Source organism: Danio rerio, chromosome 12 (assembly GCF_052040795.2).
Source record: "Danio rerio strain M-AB ecotype USA chromosome 12, GRCz13ab, whole genome shotgun sequence".
Lineage (NCBI taxonomy): Eukaryota > Metazoa > Chordata > Actinopteri > Cypriniformes > Danionidae > Danio > Danio rerio.
Window position 1 is genome coordinate 49,208,557 of NC_141032.1, and position 16,444 is coordinate 49,225,000.

The 16,444-nt window shown below is 37.1% G+C and overlaps 1 protein-coding gene across 6 annotated transcripts in view; it reads left to right on the forward strand.

Annotated features, from left to right (window-relative positions):
- Positions 1–1,750: 1,750 nt before the first annotated feature.
- The window catches only part of vclb (vinculin b), an 88,002-nt gene continuing 73,308 nt past the window's right edge, over positions 1,751–16,444 (forward strand). For 5 of the 6 annotated variants that reach the window (XR_015503235.1, XR_015503237.1, XR_015503236.1 and 2 more), the window contains exon 1: positions 1,751–2,028. Coding sequence is in view for 2 of the 6 variants with exons in the window: in XM_087274533.1 (XP_087130659.1) it covers positions 1,861–2,028 (168 nt within the window). In the remaining 4 variants the exon portion in view is untranslated. 6 annotated transcript variants of the gene reach the window in all.

Sequence of the window (16,444 nt, forward strand, 5' to 3'; positions counted from 1 at the left end):
TCAGCAGGTTATGGATAAAATATGGTCATTCTTATGGTTTAATAAAAATAAATAGATTTTTAGAAATCACCAGGCGACCCTCCCCCCCCCCCCCTTCATTGTCGGGGGGTCCCAACCCCCACTTTGAGACCCACTGCAATAGAGCATCTTGGGGATGTGGTTTAACTATTTATTTTTTATTTAATCTCTGAGGAATATTTGCAGTAGCTTGTTGAATCTATGCCATGAGGGATTAAGGCAGTTCTGAAGGCAAAAGGGGGTCCAACCTGGCACCAATAAGGGGTACCTAATAAAGTGGCCGGTTAGTGTATCATGTTTAACAGAAAAAAAGAAACTCATAAAGCTTTAAAGCAAGTAAATGATGGCAGAAATTGTCATTTTGGACTGGACTATCACTTTATTATTGAATAAATTTCAGTTTGTGTCTCTCACTGAGTTAATGACTCGGAAAAGGGATTTCTAAGTCTAACAATACAATAGAAAAGCAATTAAAACGGTTCATATATGCTCCTATAATATTGTGCATAAAATGTTTGTACACATGTATTTTGCATTCAGTAACTTTTGTTAAAAACATATATATATATATATATATATATATATATATATATATATATATATATATATATATATATATATATATATATATATATATATATATATATATATATAAGTTGATAATTATACCCTATTAAATAGATTTTTCATTTAATCATTTAAGCTATGTAAAGGGATCCTGTTCTGAAATGAAACATACATGCTGGTACTTGTTAATAAATTAATAAATTAAAAAGTTGATGACTCGTTTCTTTTTTTATTATTGTGAATTGGTAAAACAAACACAAATACATACACAGAGACAAATAAGACAACTAAATTAAAAACAGAACAAAAATATATACTCAGAAACAAACAAACACCAGGGTAAAAATAAATAAATAACTAATATAATGAAGTTAAATCTTAAAGAGACACAAAGGAAGACTTGCTTTTAGACTAATAGAGTTCTGAATAGTTTCTAAATATTGGTCGAGTTCAAATCTGAATAGATCAAAAAAAAAATGTTTTGAGCCACTCAGTGTTTTAGTGGCTCAGTGGTTAACACTGTGGCCTCACAGCAAGAAGGTCGCTGGTTTGAGTCCCAGCTGGGTCAGTTGGCATTTCTGTGTGGAGTTTGCATGTTCTCCCTGTGTTAGCATGGGTTTCCTCCGAGTGCTCCAATATTCCCCAGTCCAAACACATTAGCTACAGAAGAATTAAATAAGCTAAATTGGCCGTAGTGTATGAGTGTGTGTAAATGTGTGTATGGGTGTTTCCCAGTACTGGGTTGCGGCTGGAAGGGCATCCACTGCGTAAAATGTTAAGTTGGCGGTTTATTCCACTTTGGCAACCCCTGATAATTAAAGAAAATAAGCCAAAGGGAAAAATAATGAATGAATTTGAAACTTGCCTTAGAGAAAATGTAAATAATTATATACACTTTTCCCAAAATTTTCTTTAGAATTGTCAAATAACCCAAAGAAAATATCTTTAAAACAAGAAGAAAAGTCACTCGTAACATAAGATCGAATAAACACCAACAAATCAGACCCAAATCTCTCTGTGTAAGAGCACTGCTAGAACAAATCAATGAGCACTTCACATCAATGCCAGTGTTGATGACTCGTTTTAAGAATGAATCAACTCGCGAACCGACTCACACGAACGATTCATTCGCTAGACTCGAAGTCGCGTCCCACGGTAGTTAGTTAGTTGTAGAGGGAGTCGGTGTGTGTTCTGGAGTGGGATAGTCTCGGATACGGATAGTGGAGTCTGGATACACATTTACCCTGAGAGTCTGCGATCACCTGAGCGATCATCATGCCGGTTTTCCACACGAAGACGATCGAGAGTATCCTGGAGCCGGTGGCCCAGCAGATCTCCCATCTGGTGATCATGCACGAGGAGGGGGAGGTGGACGGGAAAGCCATCCCGGACCTCAGCGCTCCTGTGTTGGCCGTGCAGGCGGCTGTCAGCAACCTGGTCCGGGTAAGAGCTCCACTGATTCTCATCACATGTAAAAGTGCTTAAAAGCATCGAGTTTATTGTTGAAGTCTCCGCGAAAGTTTCCTGAAGTTCTCTGGCGTTGATCCAGAGCCAGTTCCGCCTTTTCCTCCTGGATTTCGCCCTGCCTACTGTATTGCCCCATATTGAGGTAAAGCTGGGTTTATATTCGCACATTCAGGCTTTCTCATTTAAGAACAAGTATTCATATTAAATCATATTAGCACCCAATGAATATCAACTTTGTTTACAGTCAATTAAATTGTGCTGATGTTGTTTTGAAGTCAATCTTACAGATTTCTGACTGAATATTCAAAGTTAGCTTTGTAAACATTATTAGGACGTGCCACAAATTGCCCCTGTTCAAATATGAATGAATGCGAGTATAAAAGCAACTTTAGGCTACCCCAATCTCCTGGTAAAGTTGATTATATATTCACACATTCAGGCTTTCTCCTTAATAATAGTTTCAGAAAAGTCTTGCAAACTCTAAATGGGGAAATCATATTAGCAGCTGATCACTATAGTAGGCTACAACATTGTTCACAGTCAATTAAATAGTGCTAATGTTGTTTTTAAATCATTCCTGCATGAGATTTCAGACCGTATATCTAAAGTTAGCCTGGTAAACAATATTAGGACATGTCACAAATTGTCACTGTTCAAATATGAATGAATATGCGAATATAAAACTAACTTTAGGCTACTCCAATCTCTTGCATTTCACCCTGCCCACTGAAACACTGAGTTTGTTTTATTTTCGCACATTTTTGTTTCTGTTGCTAATTCTAAATGGGGAAATCCATATTTGGAGAAGGGGAAAATTCCATAGTTGAAGAATGAAACTCGTATATGGTTGAAACACGAAAAGTATGAGTAAATGATGGCTGTATTTTCGTTTTTTGGGTGAACTGTCACTTCAAGTGTCTTACCTCAAGGATACTATAAGGAAAGTTCACCAGTCAAAGCTTGTGTGTGAGAATCTACGATATTTAATTCTCTTGTTGTGAAATGTGCTCTAGATCTTTTTTTTTTCACAGCATCTTTTATTGACATCAATATTACAGCAGCAGTTTTCCGTATTTTGTGATTCACGTTTTTATTTTTTCCTATTTATTTCTGCTTTTGAATTGCATTAAGGGACTTCAATCCGTCTTCCAACAACTTTTAACCATGAAAAAATTAGAAAAAGTGACTTTTATGAAGAGTTTTAATAGTGTAAAGTGCTATATTGTCTGGGCTTGTGTTGTATATTACGCTACAGAAACCGTGTAATAAACTGCCAGCACATTTTCTGTTATTACTTCAAACTACTAAAATGTCAGTCACTTTGTTAAACTGTAGAGTTGAATTTTCAACATCAAAAATGTACAGAGCAGAGATCAACATCCCATAATGCAATTCACAACCGGAAATAAACAGAAAACACACCAAATATGCTGAAAGTAGGGTTGTAACGGTATGAATTTTTCACGGTATGATAATCGTCTAAAACAATACCACGGTTTGACGGTTTCGCGGTATACGGTATGTTACAAATGTTACAAAATAATAGAACAGTGAAGCAAATTTGACTTTTTCCAAATAATATATTTTCAGTTACTATAAACAACACCACTTACAATGAACAAATAAAAATAAAAAAATAATAAATAATGTGTCAAAGTCCAAATTAACATGGTGCAAATCCTCAGTAAAAAATAGATATAAATATTTACTATACTATAAATAGTTACATAACGAAACTAGATTCAATATGGAACATCCTTAGGTTTTATGTGCCAGCATGGATATGGTTGTCTGTGGATATGGATTTGGATATGGTTGTCAGTGGATATGGATTTGGATATGGTTGTCTGCAATGCAGACAAACAGCTGCATCTTCATTTGCGTCTTTTGAAAACAGCAAGAGCAGCAGTTCGTCTTTGCTGTGTCACTGTTTTGTCATGTTTCTGTGCTGCTGTGCATGCAAAAGTACTTAGTATGAGAACTATTTCATGCAAAACTTTTTTTTTGCGTTTTATTTAGCCGCGCATAAATGTATGCCTATCTCTCATTCTGTGTTGTTCAAAAAGCTCAGTGTTGGTCCACAAACAAAAGTGAAACCTATGCTTATTGGTTGTTATATAGCGAGTTTGAACCAATCTGGGCATGGAGGAGGGACAATGCATCAATGTATCATGTCTGGTTTATCCGGAGACACAGTGACGAGCGTCAAATCAGCGTTGTCAAATTTTGATGACGTAACCGCACTGATTCCGGAGCCTCTGAAAGTCCGCGAATGTTATGTGATACAGCACTGGAAAGCTGAGATTCTCTTCTTTATGCCAATCTTTGAATTGTATGAATCGGATCAGCGAATCAAAAGTTATTAAACATTTAAGAGCAATACTTATTTTTAGCCGCGGGCGGCTGTCTCGGTCTTTAAGGGTTAAAACCGTTGATATGCAATTGTTCATGGTATGATAATCGTGCACGTTCAAATCGTGGTAAACCGTCATACCGGTAAATTGTTACAACCCTAGCTGAAAGATACTGAGCTCAAGCTATAGTGTAAAACAGACTTGAGTGAAATTTAGAGGAACAAAAGCCCTCGCAGCAGATCTGTTATTGGAGTCTAAAGTTAACCCTGGACAACTGCTAAGAATAACTGGAGAGCAGAGGCTTGTTCATTGATTCACAGGCTTCAGGAGGGTTTGTTTCCCTTTTTGGAAACCACACAAACTGCCAGACAGCTGATAGACATGCTTCTGCTGTATCTTTCCCTTCATGACGGATCCTTTCCCTTCCTCTGTTTAGACGCACACACACACTCACTGACAGGAGATCAGCTCTAACTAATTTCAGAAATGTTCGCAAGAAGTCATCGTGCTACTTCTCGCCCACAGTTTTTTTTCAATACTTTGACTTCGGACGTACTACTCAAACTGTTTTTAACCTACTATATAGTACTAGGGCTGCACAATATATCCAACACGGGCTCATTGTGAACACGTACCCCTGTACACAATTTTGGAGATCACGAATTATGTAGCCAGAGCTACGTATGGCTGCATTTCGTCTGTAATATGAACGCTACAGGGCGTATGATGTCGCCGAGGGCTTCTGTATCTTTTCGGGCTACCAGCTGGCGGTTTGCCTCCGTTTGGACGGCTTTTTCATTGTTACGAGTTTGCTCAGTGGCTCGCCAAGAGGAGTTGACTACAACGACTGGGTTTGAGTCCAGTGAACAACGATTCCAACAACGATTAAAACAAAAACAGAAGACAGGCAATAAAATAAACTAAGTAAATAACAGAGAGAGAACGAAGTAAAAGCTGAAAACGTGGTAAAAATCAGGCGGCCGCGAGGGCTTTTCTTTTTCTGGGTTGCTTTCAAAACACTATCGGTTGGGTTTAGGGAAGAGGGTGAGTGGGGGAATCAAGACAGATTTATACTTTCGCCTGGCGCTGCATCGCGCACCTCTGTTGACTACGCGTGCAGCTCGCGAAATGGACGAGGCTTTTATACTTGCCGCGTTTGCCATTGTGATATTCTTTAAAACGACAAGGGGCGGTCAAAAGGAATGAGTCAGACGGATAAACAGAGAAGTAGAAAGTTTCCGGAACTACGTCATATCATTAACTATTTTTAAACTAATTATTTTTTATTGTTTTTATAAATAATTTTAACGATTATAAGGATTTTTATAACTATTCAAGATTTTTTAAACTCAAACTTTGATGCAGCACTTGCTTTTGTTCATATCTAAGACAGTTTTACCTATTCAAGTTTATTAAAATATTAATGACAACAGAACATGAAAAAAAAACACTTACTAAAAATACAGATGTTATATTTAGATTTAGCCCGCTCCACAGTTCACACATTACTGTCTGGCTAGTTTCTGTCCTCTACTTATGCTAAAAAGACAATATTGGTCCAACATTCCTGACCATCATCACCAATAAAGCCTAGAAAAACAGACATCAGTATATTGTAAACTGATAGGTTCAAATATTCCTCTCCAGTTATCAAAGAAATAATTTGTTCCTTAATTATACTTTTGTAACTATTAAATTGTTTTAAATTCAAAACTGTAACATATACATCAGTGTTAAACCTATGAATGGTGGGAAAACATATTTCTGTAATTGTGTACTCAGGTCTCCACTTTTGCCATCGCCTCTTTTGGCTTTAACAAACTCATCCCTCAGGTTTTTCCAAACCTTTTAACAAAAACTTTCCTCCTTTCCCACCGCTGTTGCAACTTCTAGCCAAGGATTATTGTTCATCTGGTTATCCCTATGATCATAAAGATGTCTGTACAGTCGTACTGTTTCAGACAAAACCTATTAAAAAAGTGGTTCATACTCAACTCAAATAAAACGCGGCGCAGCGTTTACCGTTTGCTCGAGTCTCAAAAAAAACATGTGCTCTGCCGGCCGAAATCATGTCGTGTGCACCAAAAGCGAACCTCCGCAAACTCTGCAATGACGTCACATTCGCCGCGGGCACTCAAGCGAACTAGCGAACGCGTTGAGTATAAACCAGGCTTCAGTCAGTCAACATCGGCCTCTGGTGGATTTACACGAGAACAGCAGGCGTGAATGGCACTCGCTAGAGAAATTTGAGATCTAAAAAAAGTGTACACAGTGGGCAGCTAAAACAAAAACTTCATAAAACCATACCTCTGGGGATGTATTTGTAATCTCCAGAAATTTATATAGGTGTATATATCAATATTGCCCGGATGAATATATCGTTTCATCATCATTATCGCAATGTACGAATCTGCAATAGTTGGAATGTAGTATCTGCATGGTTGAGTCTGTATTCTAATGCAAACCATTTGGGCATAGGAAATTATCAAATTCGTAGCTTCAGCAAATTTGGTTGTCTCACGAGAAAACGCAGGTATTTTACGTTTTGTCAGTTTAGTGGCGTACGATTCATACGTTCCAGTAATTCGTACGAGTTCAGTCATACGAAATTGTACGATTTTACAAAGGACCCAACTGTCATTGGGGGATGAGCAAATCGTACTAAATTGTACGAATTAGATTGTACGAATTAGCCACTAAATCAAAAAGTTTCGAATTGTCGTGAGGTTGTGTTTTGTTGTCATGATACTGGAATTCGGTACCGATCGATACTGAAATTTTTAAAATGTCCATTTCCTGTGAACAATTGAGCGCTGTTGAGCGCGTTCTTAAACAGCTTTGTTTTGCCATTGTGCTCATCTGCTCAACAGAAATGACTGTGATTGGCCGTGAAGGTCATCAGTTCACCGAACTCACCGCTGTTTAGTGAGTGTAACCACAGATGCAGGGACACTGGAGCGTTTTAAAGCCTCGATTCTTCTGCGGATAATTTGTATGGCAGCTCTTCGACAAATCAGCTGATCGACGTAACTTTAAAAGGCTTCAGTGTCCCTGTATTTGTCGTTAAATTCTGCAGTGACTCCACAAATCTCATGTACAAAGTCAACAGTGCATATCTTGCAATGTGACTATTGCTGATGCACACTTTGCGATTTCGTTGCTGAAACGATTTATCATGCAGCCCGAATTACAAGGCTTATTTTTTCCTTAGATGCTTTTAAGCCTGTTGTATGAAACTTATAATATTAGGACACTTTAAGATTCCATGTGACCTGTTATTAAATATATATGTATATAATCAGACTGTCATGAATTGAGCTCAAATACAGGGCTATGTTAACGCTGGGTGGAGACGCTTTTACTTATAGCGAGATTAGTCACTTTTTTAGACACCTATTTAACGCTTCCTGTTGACTGTTATTCTGTGAAATATTCGTGCTCTTGCGGTTTCTAATGTCGCTCAAAGTTATCTCTGGTTAACTTGAGATTTTCAGAGCGTGATTTCAGAGCCTCAGTTTAGCCATATATTGAAACTTTATGCCTCTAGGCTTCTGTATGAAAGGTTCCTGTCATATTTCTTAATTTTCTCTTCCTATCTGGAGTGTATTTCTTGTTTTACTTCCTCTTTTCTTAGTTTTTCTTCCTCTATTTTTCGTGTGTGTAAAATTGTGTTGTTTGGTTGTAATTTATGAATCATTTGAGTCTCTGGGTTTAAGTAGTTTCGAGGCTGTACATGTTGACTCTGTGCTTTATTATGACTGCTGTGCTTTTGGACGTTATACCATGGTTATAATAGTTTTAAATTTTTCATTAGTTTTAGTTTTGATTTAGTTTTTAGAGGTAGATTTACTAGTTTCTACATTGAAAGATTGCCTAGTTTTAGTTTAGTATTTATTATTTATTTTTGTAAATTAGGATATTTGTTGGGTGCAAGATTCAAAATCAACAGAATAATTATTGTAAAATAAAAACTCAACTAAAGATAGGCTATATGTTTTGACACGTGAACACTACCATCTACCAGTACCATCCTCAAATTCTAATACAACAGCCCACAAGTTAGCAGTCCTAAGTAAAATGTGTGTGCAAGGCTGCTTTTGAGGTTAAATACACCATCGTGATTGGAAATTCTTTAACAAACCAGGGGCCTCATGTACAAGGACTTGCGTTGAACTAATACTAAAACATTGCGTACGGTTAAAGCTGTCAATGTGCAGAATCCCACACATATTCTCTGTGTACATCCGACTTTACGTGAAACTGAGCGCACGTGCACGAGCGCAAAACTCCTCCCTTCCTCCTCCCCCGTATAAATATGGTAATGACTCTACTTTGGCAAAAACAAATGAAAATGCAAAGGCAAAAGCAAGCAAGAAGAGAAACTTCACATAATGTGAATTGGAGATGCTCCTATTGAAAGCAGACCAGTGAAAAACTGTGTTACTTGCAAGTTTGTCCTCCGGATTTAATAACAAAAGAAAAAAAATAGAGTGGGAGAGTTTAGCTGACGTGGTTAACGCAGTGGGATCTGAACATCGCACTGTGAGGGAATTTAAAAAGAAATGGCCTGATGTAAAGGTGCAGGTTAAGACTGATTTATACTTCTGCGTCAAACGCCGGCGTATGCTACGGCGCTGACGCATAGCCCCTCGCCGTGGCCGTCACTGACGTGCACCTCTCAAAAAATGTAACTACACGTCGCAACGACGCGTAGCGTAAGCTCTGTGATTGGTCGGCTTGGTAGCGCTGACGAGTCTGGGCGGGACCGAGAGCCGCGCGAATGGCGTGAGCGATTGTTTACAAGTGTGGAGTCCTGTGAAGGAGCTCCGGATGGAAATTTTTGTTCTGTGTTTACCTCATAGTTAAAGTTGTTGCACGTCCGCCGGTTCCTGCCTCAAAATGAGCGAGTTTGAGCCACTTGTACATCCCGGAAGTGTTCAGGAAAAGCAAAAAAGCAGAGAAGAAACTCGACACAGAGGAACATTTACACCTCACTGCCAACTAGCGTTTCGGAAGTGTTAATGCAGACCAACAGAGACAGCACGCAGAAGTATAAATGCACAGCTACAGGCGTTGCATGCGCCGTGGGTTACGCCGGTCACCTGTCGCAGAAGTATAAACCAGGCTTAAGGAGGAGATCAGTGGCACACCGTCAAAGTGTGGAGTGAACAGGCAGGGGAACAGAGGATGCTGAACTAACACCCTTTGACGAGAGAGTTGCCTCAATTGTGGGCGACACTTTACTGTCTGGAGTAGTATCCGTGTCTGTGGGAGACACAGATGTATTAGAGGCAGAGGCGATTGAAGGATTTTCATTTTAGGGGGTTCAGCTCCTTATTAGAAAAAAAATATATAGGGGGGAGGGGGGAGGGGGGGCTGAATAAAAATATAGGGGGGCTGTAGCCCCTAAAAAAAGGCCTAGCGACGCCCATGATTAGAGGAACACATTGTTAGGGCAGTATAGCAGCACTCCTCCGCTCTTATCAAGGCAGCGCCACCGGCACTTCATCTGCCCAATCGCCCGCTCTACAACTGACCGAGTGTGAGAATGGGCATCATTGTATCTGCGCTCTTGGTTAGTTTTGCTGTTGAGGGAGGTTAACAGCCACGTTTTTAATGGATAACCGCGGTCTCCTGATATGCAGTTAAATAATTACGCTCAAGAAAATTCAATAAATCTTAGCTGGAATTATATCTTTAATACATCACTCACCAAGAAAGCCACTCACGTGTTGAAAAAATCTCTCTGTTAAACAGAAATGGGGGAAAAACTTAAATGGGGGGCTAATAATTCAGGGGGGCTGTTAATTCTGACTTCAACTGTACATGTATTATTAATAATAGCAAAGTAAAAATATTTAAATATAAAATAAATATATATTTAAATACATTCATTTGTGTTGGATTTTTTTTGTTTACATTATTGCAGAATGCTTTTAGTCTTTTTAGTAGAGCTCAACTAGAAGTAATGAATGTTTAGGATGCCGCTGGTCTGAAAAGTATGCGTTCGCTCATTGCTGTTTTGAGAAATCAGACATGTTTGGTGGTCAGCGTTGGGAATGTGAGGAGTTTTCAGCAGGGCTTTATTTAGGAGCTCTGTCTGGAGCTGTTTGTTAGAAGCGAAAGGTCAAACCCTGGGTGGACATTTCTCAAGACCACACAGATGAAAACCTCCCACTATATGAAGAGCGTTTGTCATCACATCATGCATTACTCAAATCTTTTAAAGTTATAGTGGTTGCAAACAATTTATATGGGCAGAATTTAAACAAATAAAATGTAGTAATGTTCAACTACATTAGTTTAAATTCAGCCCATATACAGTTGAAAGCAGAAGTTTACATACACTGTATAAAAGGCACAAAACCATTTAAGAATAAGTCAGATGCTAATGTGACTTTTGGTTAAATTAGGATTATCAAATTTGTTTCTGTTCTGCTTAATAGCAGAATAATGAGAGAGATATGTTTAGAGAAATTGTTATAACTTTTCTTGAAAGTCAAGTTTACATACAATTAGGGTTGTAACGGTATGAATTTTTCACGGTATGATAATCGTCTAAAACAATACCACGGTTTGACGGTTTCGCGGTATACGGTATGTTACAAATGTTACAAAATAATAGAACAGTGAAGCAAATTTGACTTTTTCCAAATAATATATTTTTAGTTACTATAAACAACACCACTTACAATGAACAAATAAAAAATAAGAAAATAATAAATAATGTGTCAAAGTCCAAATAAAGTCCAAATAAACATGGTGCAAATCCTCAGTAAAAAATAGATATAAATATTTACTATACTATAAATAGTTACATAACGAAACTAGATTCAATATGGAACATCCTTAGGTTTTATGTGCCAGCATGGATATGGTTGTCTGTGGATATGGATTTGGATGTGGTTGTCTGCAATGCAGACAAACAGCTGCATCTTCATTTGCGTCTTTTGAAAACAGCAAGAGCAGCAGTTCGTCTTTGCTGTGTCACTGTTTTGTCATGTTTCTGTGCTGCTGTGCATGCAAAAGTACTTAGTATGAGAATTATTTCATGCAAAACTTTTTTTTTTGCGTTTTATTTAGCCGCGCATAAATGTATGCCTATCTCTCATTCCTTGTTGTTCAAAAAGCTCATGTTGGTCCACAAACAAAAGCGAAACCTATGCTTATTGGTTGTGATATAGCGAGTTTGAACCAATCTGGGCATAGAGGAGGGACAATGCATCAATGTATCATGTCTGATTTGTCCGGAGACACAGTGACGAGCGTTTCTTTGTCAAATCAGCGTTGTCAAATGTTGATGACGTAACCGCACTGATTCCGGAGCCTCCTGAGCCGCGAATGTTATGTGATACAGCACTGGAAAGCTGAGACTCTCTTCTTTATGCCAATCTTTGAATTGTATGAATCGGATCAGCGGATCAAAAGTTATTAAACATTTAAGAGCAATACTTATTTTTAGCCGCGGGCGGCTGTCTCGGTCTTTAAGGGTTAAAACCGTTGATATGCAATTGTTCATGGTATGATAATCGTGCACGTTCAAATCGTGGTAAACCGTCATACCGGTATATTGTTACAACCCTACATACAATAAGATTATTCTGCCTCTGAAACAGCTCAGATGATGGTGTCAAGGTTTTGAAGGTTTCTGATTGGCTATTTGACAACATTTGAGTTAATTGGAGGCACAACTGTAGAACAGTATTAAAGGAAAAGCTCAAACACACTGCTTCCTTGTGTGACAACATGGGAAAATCAACAAGCCAGAATCAACAACAAAGCCAGATTACAATTAGCTAAATCACACTGGGAAAAAGACTCATGTTTGGAGACATGTCCTGTGCTCTGATGGAGCTAATATTGAACTGTTTGGCCATAATGAGCAGTGATACATTTGGAGGACAAAGCGGAAAGCGCACAAGCCTAGGAACACCATCCCAACTGTGAAGCATGGGGGCGGCAGCATCATGTTGAGGGGCTGTTTTGCTGCAGGAGGGACTGGTCCACTTCACAGCATAGATGGCATCATGAAAAAAGAACATTATGGAGAAATACTGAAGCAACATCTCAAGACATCAGCCAGGAAATTACAACTTGGCCACAAATGGCTCTTCCAAACAGACCATGACCCTAAGCACACTGCCAAATTAGTGAAAATGTGCTTTAAGGAGAACAGAGTGAATGTTTTGGAGTGGCCATCACAAAGCCCCGATCTCAATCCTGTAGAAAATATGTGGGCAGAGTTGAAAAAGCTTGTTTGAGCAAGACAGCCTACAAATCTGACTCCAGTTTTGTAAGGAGGAATGGTCCAAAATTCCTGCAAACTATTGTGAGAAGCTTGAGAAAGGAGACCCAAAACATTTGACCAAGTTATACAGTTTAAAAGCAAAGCTGAAAAATACCAAGGAAATGTGTGTAAACTTTTAACTGTCTAAAAATTATTTAAAAGTCTCTCATTATTCTGGCGTTTACCAAATGTAAATGATTTAGGTCAGTGGTTCCCAACCTTTTTCTTTGGGGCCCCCCCACATGAACATATACAAACATTGGAGCCCCCCCACCATATAAATACACACGCACGCACACACATGTACTGTGTATATATATGTATATACTATGTATATATATGTATATCTTTTTCTTCGCCTCTGAAGAACCACTGCATTTACGTTTCTCTGCCATTTTTGTTTTGATTTTGCCTTTACAACACGTTGACAAGCACATTGCGTGAGTGAGCAAAATTTAAATAATTATTTAAAAGTTATTTATTTTAATTATTTTTACTATTATGTTGTAATTTTAAGCATGTGTTTAGATTTTTTTTGTACTTAAAAATACATATACTGTACAATAGTAGGGCTGCTCGATTTTGGGAAAATCATAATCACGATTATTTTGGTCATAATTGTAATCACGATTATTCAAAACGATTATCAGTTGAGGTCAAAATTATTAGCGCTCCTGAGATTTTTTTTTTATAAATATTTCCCAAATTATGTTTAACAGAGCAAGGAATTTTAACAGTATTTCCTAAAATATTTTTTCTTCTATTTGTTTTATTTTAGCTATAATTAAGACAGGTTTAAATATTTTGAAACCAATTTAAGGTCAATATTATTAGCCCTCTTAAGCAATATATATTTTTGATTGTCTGCAGAAGAAACTACTGCTATACAATGACTTGCCTAATTACACAGCCTTTGAATTGCACTTTAATCTGAATGCTTGTAATATTTAGTAAAATATTATGTGCTGTAATCATAGCAAAGATAAAAGAAATCATTAATTAGAAACGAGATATCAAAACTATTATGTTCAGAAATAAGTTAAGATATTTCCATGAAACAGAAATTGGGGAGGAAAAGGTTTGCTAATATTCAGGAGGGCTAATAATTCTGACTTCAAGTGTATACATACAGTTATTTCCACCTTGCAAAGGAAAGAGAAATAAATACAATAGAATAAAAATATAAAACAAACTGTGCTTTAAGCATCTTCACTGTAAGAAAAACACTTTAGCTACAGCAGTCCTTCAGTCAAGAGCAGCGAGGGTTTTCTCGTTGTTTGATTAATAATCATAAAAACAGGCGGCAGTAGGAATATTTCTTGCTCTCTTTAATAGTTTCTCTTTCACTTGTCTTTTGATTCTCAACTCGTTTGTTTATTACACAAATAAGGGTTAATATGAATAATCACTAAACACCGCGTTTTGACACCTATTTGACCATTAAAGCGCTCACGTTAAGATGACTTTAGATGTCTGCGCTCCTCTGCTCCTCTCAGTGTGTGAATGAGAGCGAATGCTGACCGACCGCATATGCTTCTGACTGCGTGTGCGTGCTGCACACACACATAAGTACGCGCTCTTTCGCGCTTTTAAGAGCAACACGTGTACAACTGGAAACTGGCGGTATATGATGCAATAATCATTTATCTCGATTAATGCTTTTTTATAATCGTTTGAAGCCGAAATCAGATTTTTGATTAATTGCAAAGCCCTATGTAAAAGTGGAGCACTTTTATGCCTTTTTCTACCTCAACACTTATCCTCTCCCGCGCCCCCCTTGTGAACTCTGGTTGGGAACCACTGATTTAGGTAATCCTAACAGACCTAAAATAGTAAACGTTTAATATGATTTACCATCAGACATTAAAAAAAAAGTTATGTTCCTTTTTTTAGAGTGTATGTAAACTTCTGGTTTTTACTGTATATTGTTTGCAACCACTTACCTTAGAGAAATTAAGTAAATGCAGTGAATCATATTTCAGTGCAGCGCTGAGAGAAATACTCATGGATTATTAGACAGTAATGCTGCTGATTCACAGGTCATGATCTCCTCTAGTTCTTCTTTTCGGAGATTTCTTTTGCAAGCAGGAATTTGATCCGCATCCTGAGTGTAGATGGGAGTTGTATTTATTTTCTTTCCATTTGCGCCTGCTCCAGGTTTAAAAACATGGACTTCCAGATGAAGGATCAGCTGTTTAATCCCACTGGAGATGTTGGAGCTGATTTGCTTCCTAGAAAGCTTCTGTGGGATGTTTCTTTAGACTGAAATATGATCATACACACGTCAGTGTAAGTGTGTGTAGGTCGACCACATGAATACAGCTCTTTATTTAAAAATATGCTCAGGAAATCCACTAAAAATATCTCTACACAGAAGATATCTGTCATTGATCCCAGTTGTAAGAGCAACACAAAATAACGTGACTTCTAGTTCATCTGGAAAAGTGTCAGAAGGTGGATTTTTCCCATGATTTTCTGTTGATCTGCATCTCAATCATCACCAATGCATGCAGAAGATACTGGAACCAGCATGGACCAAGATTCTCAGAGAAATCAGTCAAGTTTGGCGAAGGAGAAATCATGGTTTGGGCTTGCACGCCGAATGGAAAGAAAAAAACTTTCACATTTTGCGGTGTGTGTGTGTGTGTGTGTGTGTGTGTGTGTGTTTGCGCGTGTGCGGTTCTTTACTGACACCATGTGTGTGGATCTTGTGAGAAAATATGGGAAAAGTCCTACATGACGGTAATAGTTTGATCGCGGTGTTTACTTCAATAATGCCACTAATATCTGCATACTCCACATGTCTTAACTCCATTTCTGTTTTGTTCATTTATGACTTTAGTCGGATTAAGGTGATCAAAAATGGCTGTTTGGAGCTTATGTAGGCCGACAGCTCAACATTCATGTTTCACAGAATAAACAGTGAGTAAACACAAGCACATCTTTTTAAACATAATTTATTTTTATCACCAATTATCAGAGTAGAACAGTTTCTCAAGCAGTTTGTGATGCATTTTGGAAACAGGAGATGAGCCCCTGGTCTAATGCGCCACCTGGCTGGAGAAACCCGTTGTCAAAGACTTATTATGTGGTAGCACACATATTCTAAATGCATTCGGCAGAAGTCAAATGAACCATTTTAATCTAAATTAATTCCAAGATTAAAGTGAGATTAATCTAGATTAAAAATCAATCTATACCCACTAATAAAGTGTATGTATATATATACATTTAAATAGGCAAAATTACAAGTTTCAGTATTTTAAATGTGATTAATCGCGATTAATTTTTTAAAAAAGGTGCGATTAATTAGTTAATTAATTAATTTTTTTTAATCGATTGACAGCACTAATATATATATATATATATATATATATATATATATATATATATATATATATATATGTATATATGTATATATGTATGTATGTATATATATATATATATATATATATATATATATATATATATATATATATATATATATATATATGTATATATATACATATATATATATATATATATGTGTATATATATATATGTATATGTATATATATATATATATATATATATATATATGTATATGTATATATGTGTGTGTGTGTGTGTATATATATATATATATATATATATATATATATATATATATATATATATATATATATATATATATATATATATATATATATCATTTTAATCAGAGAGATTAAAGTGAATCAAATTAGAGTGAATCTTCAGAGCTGTGCGGTCG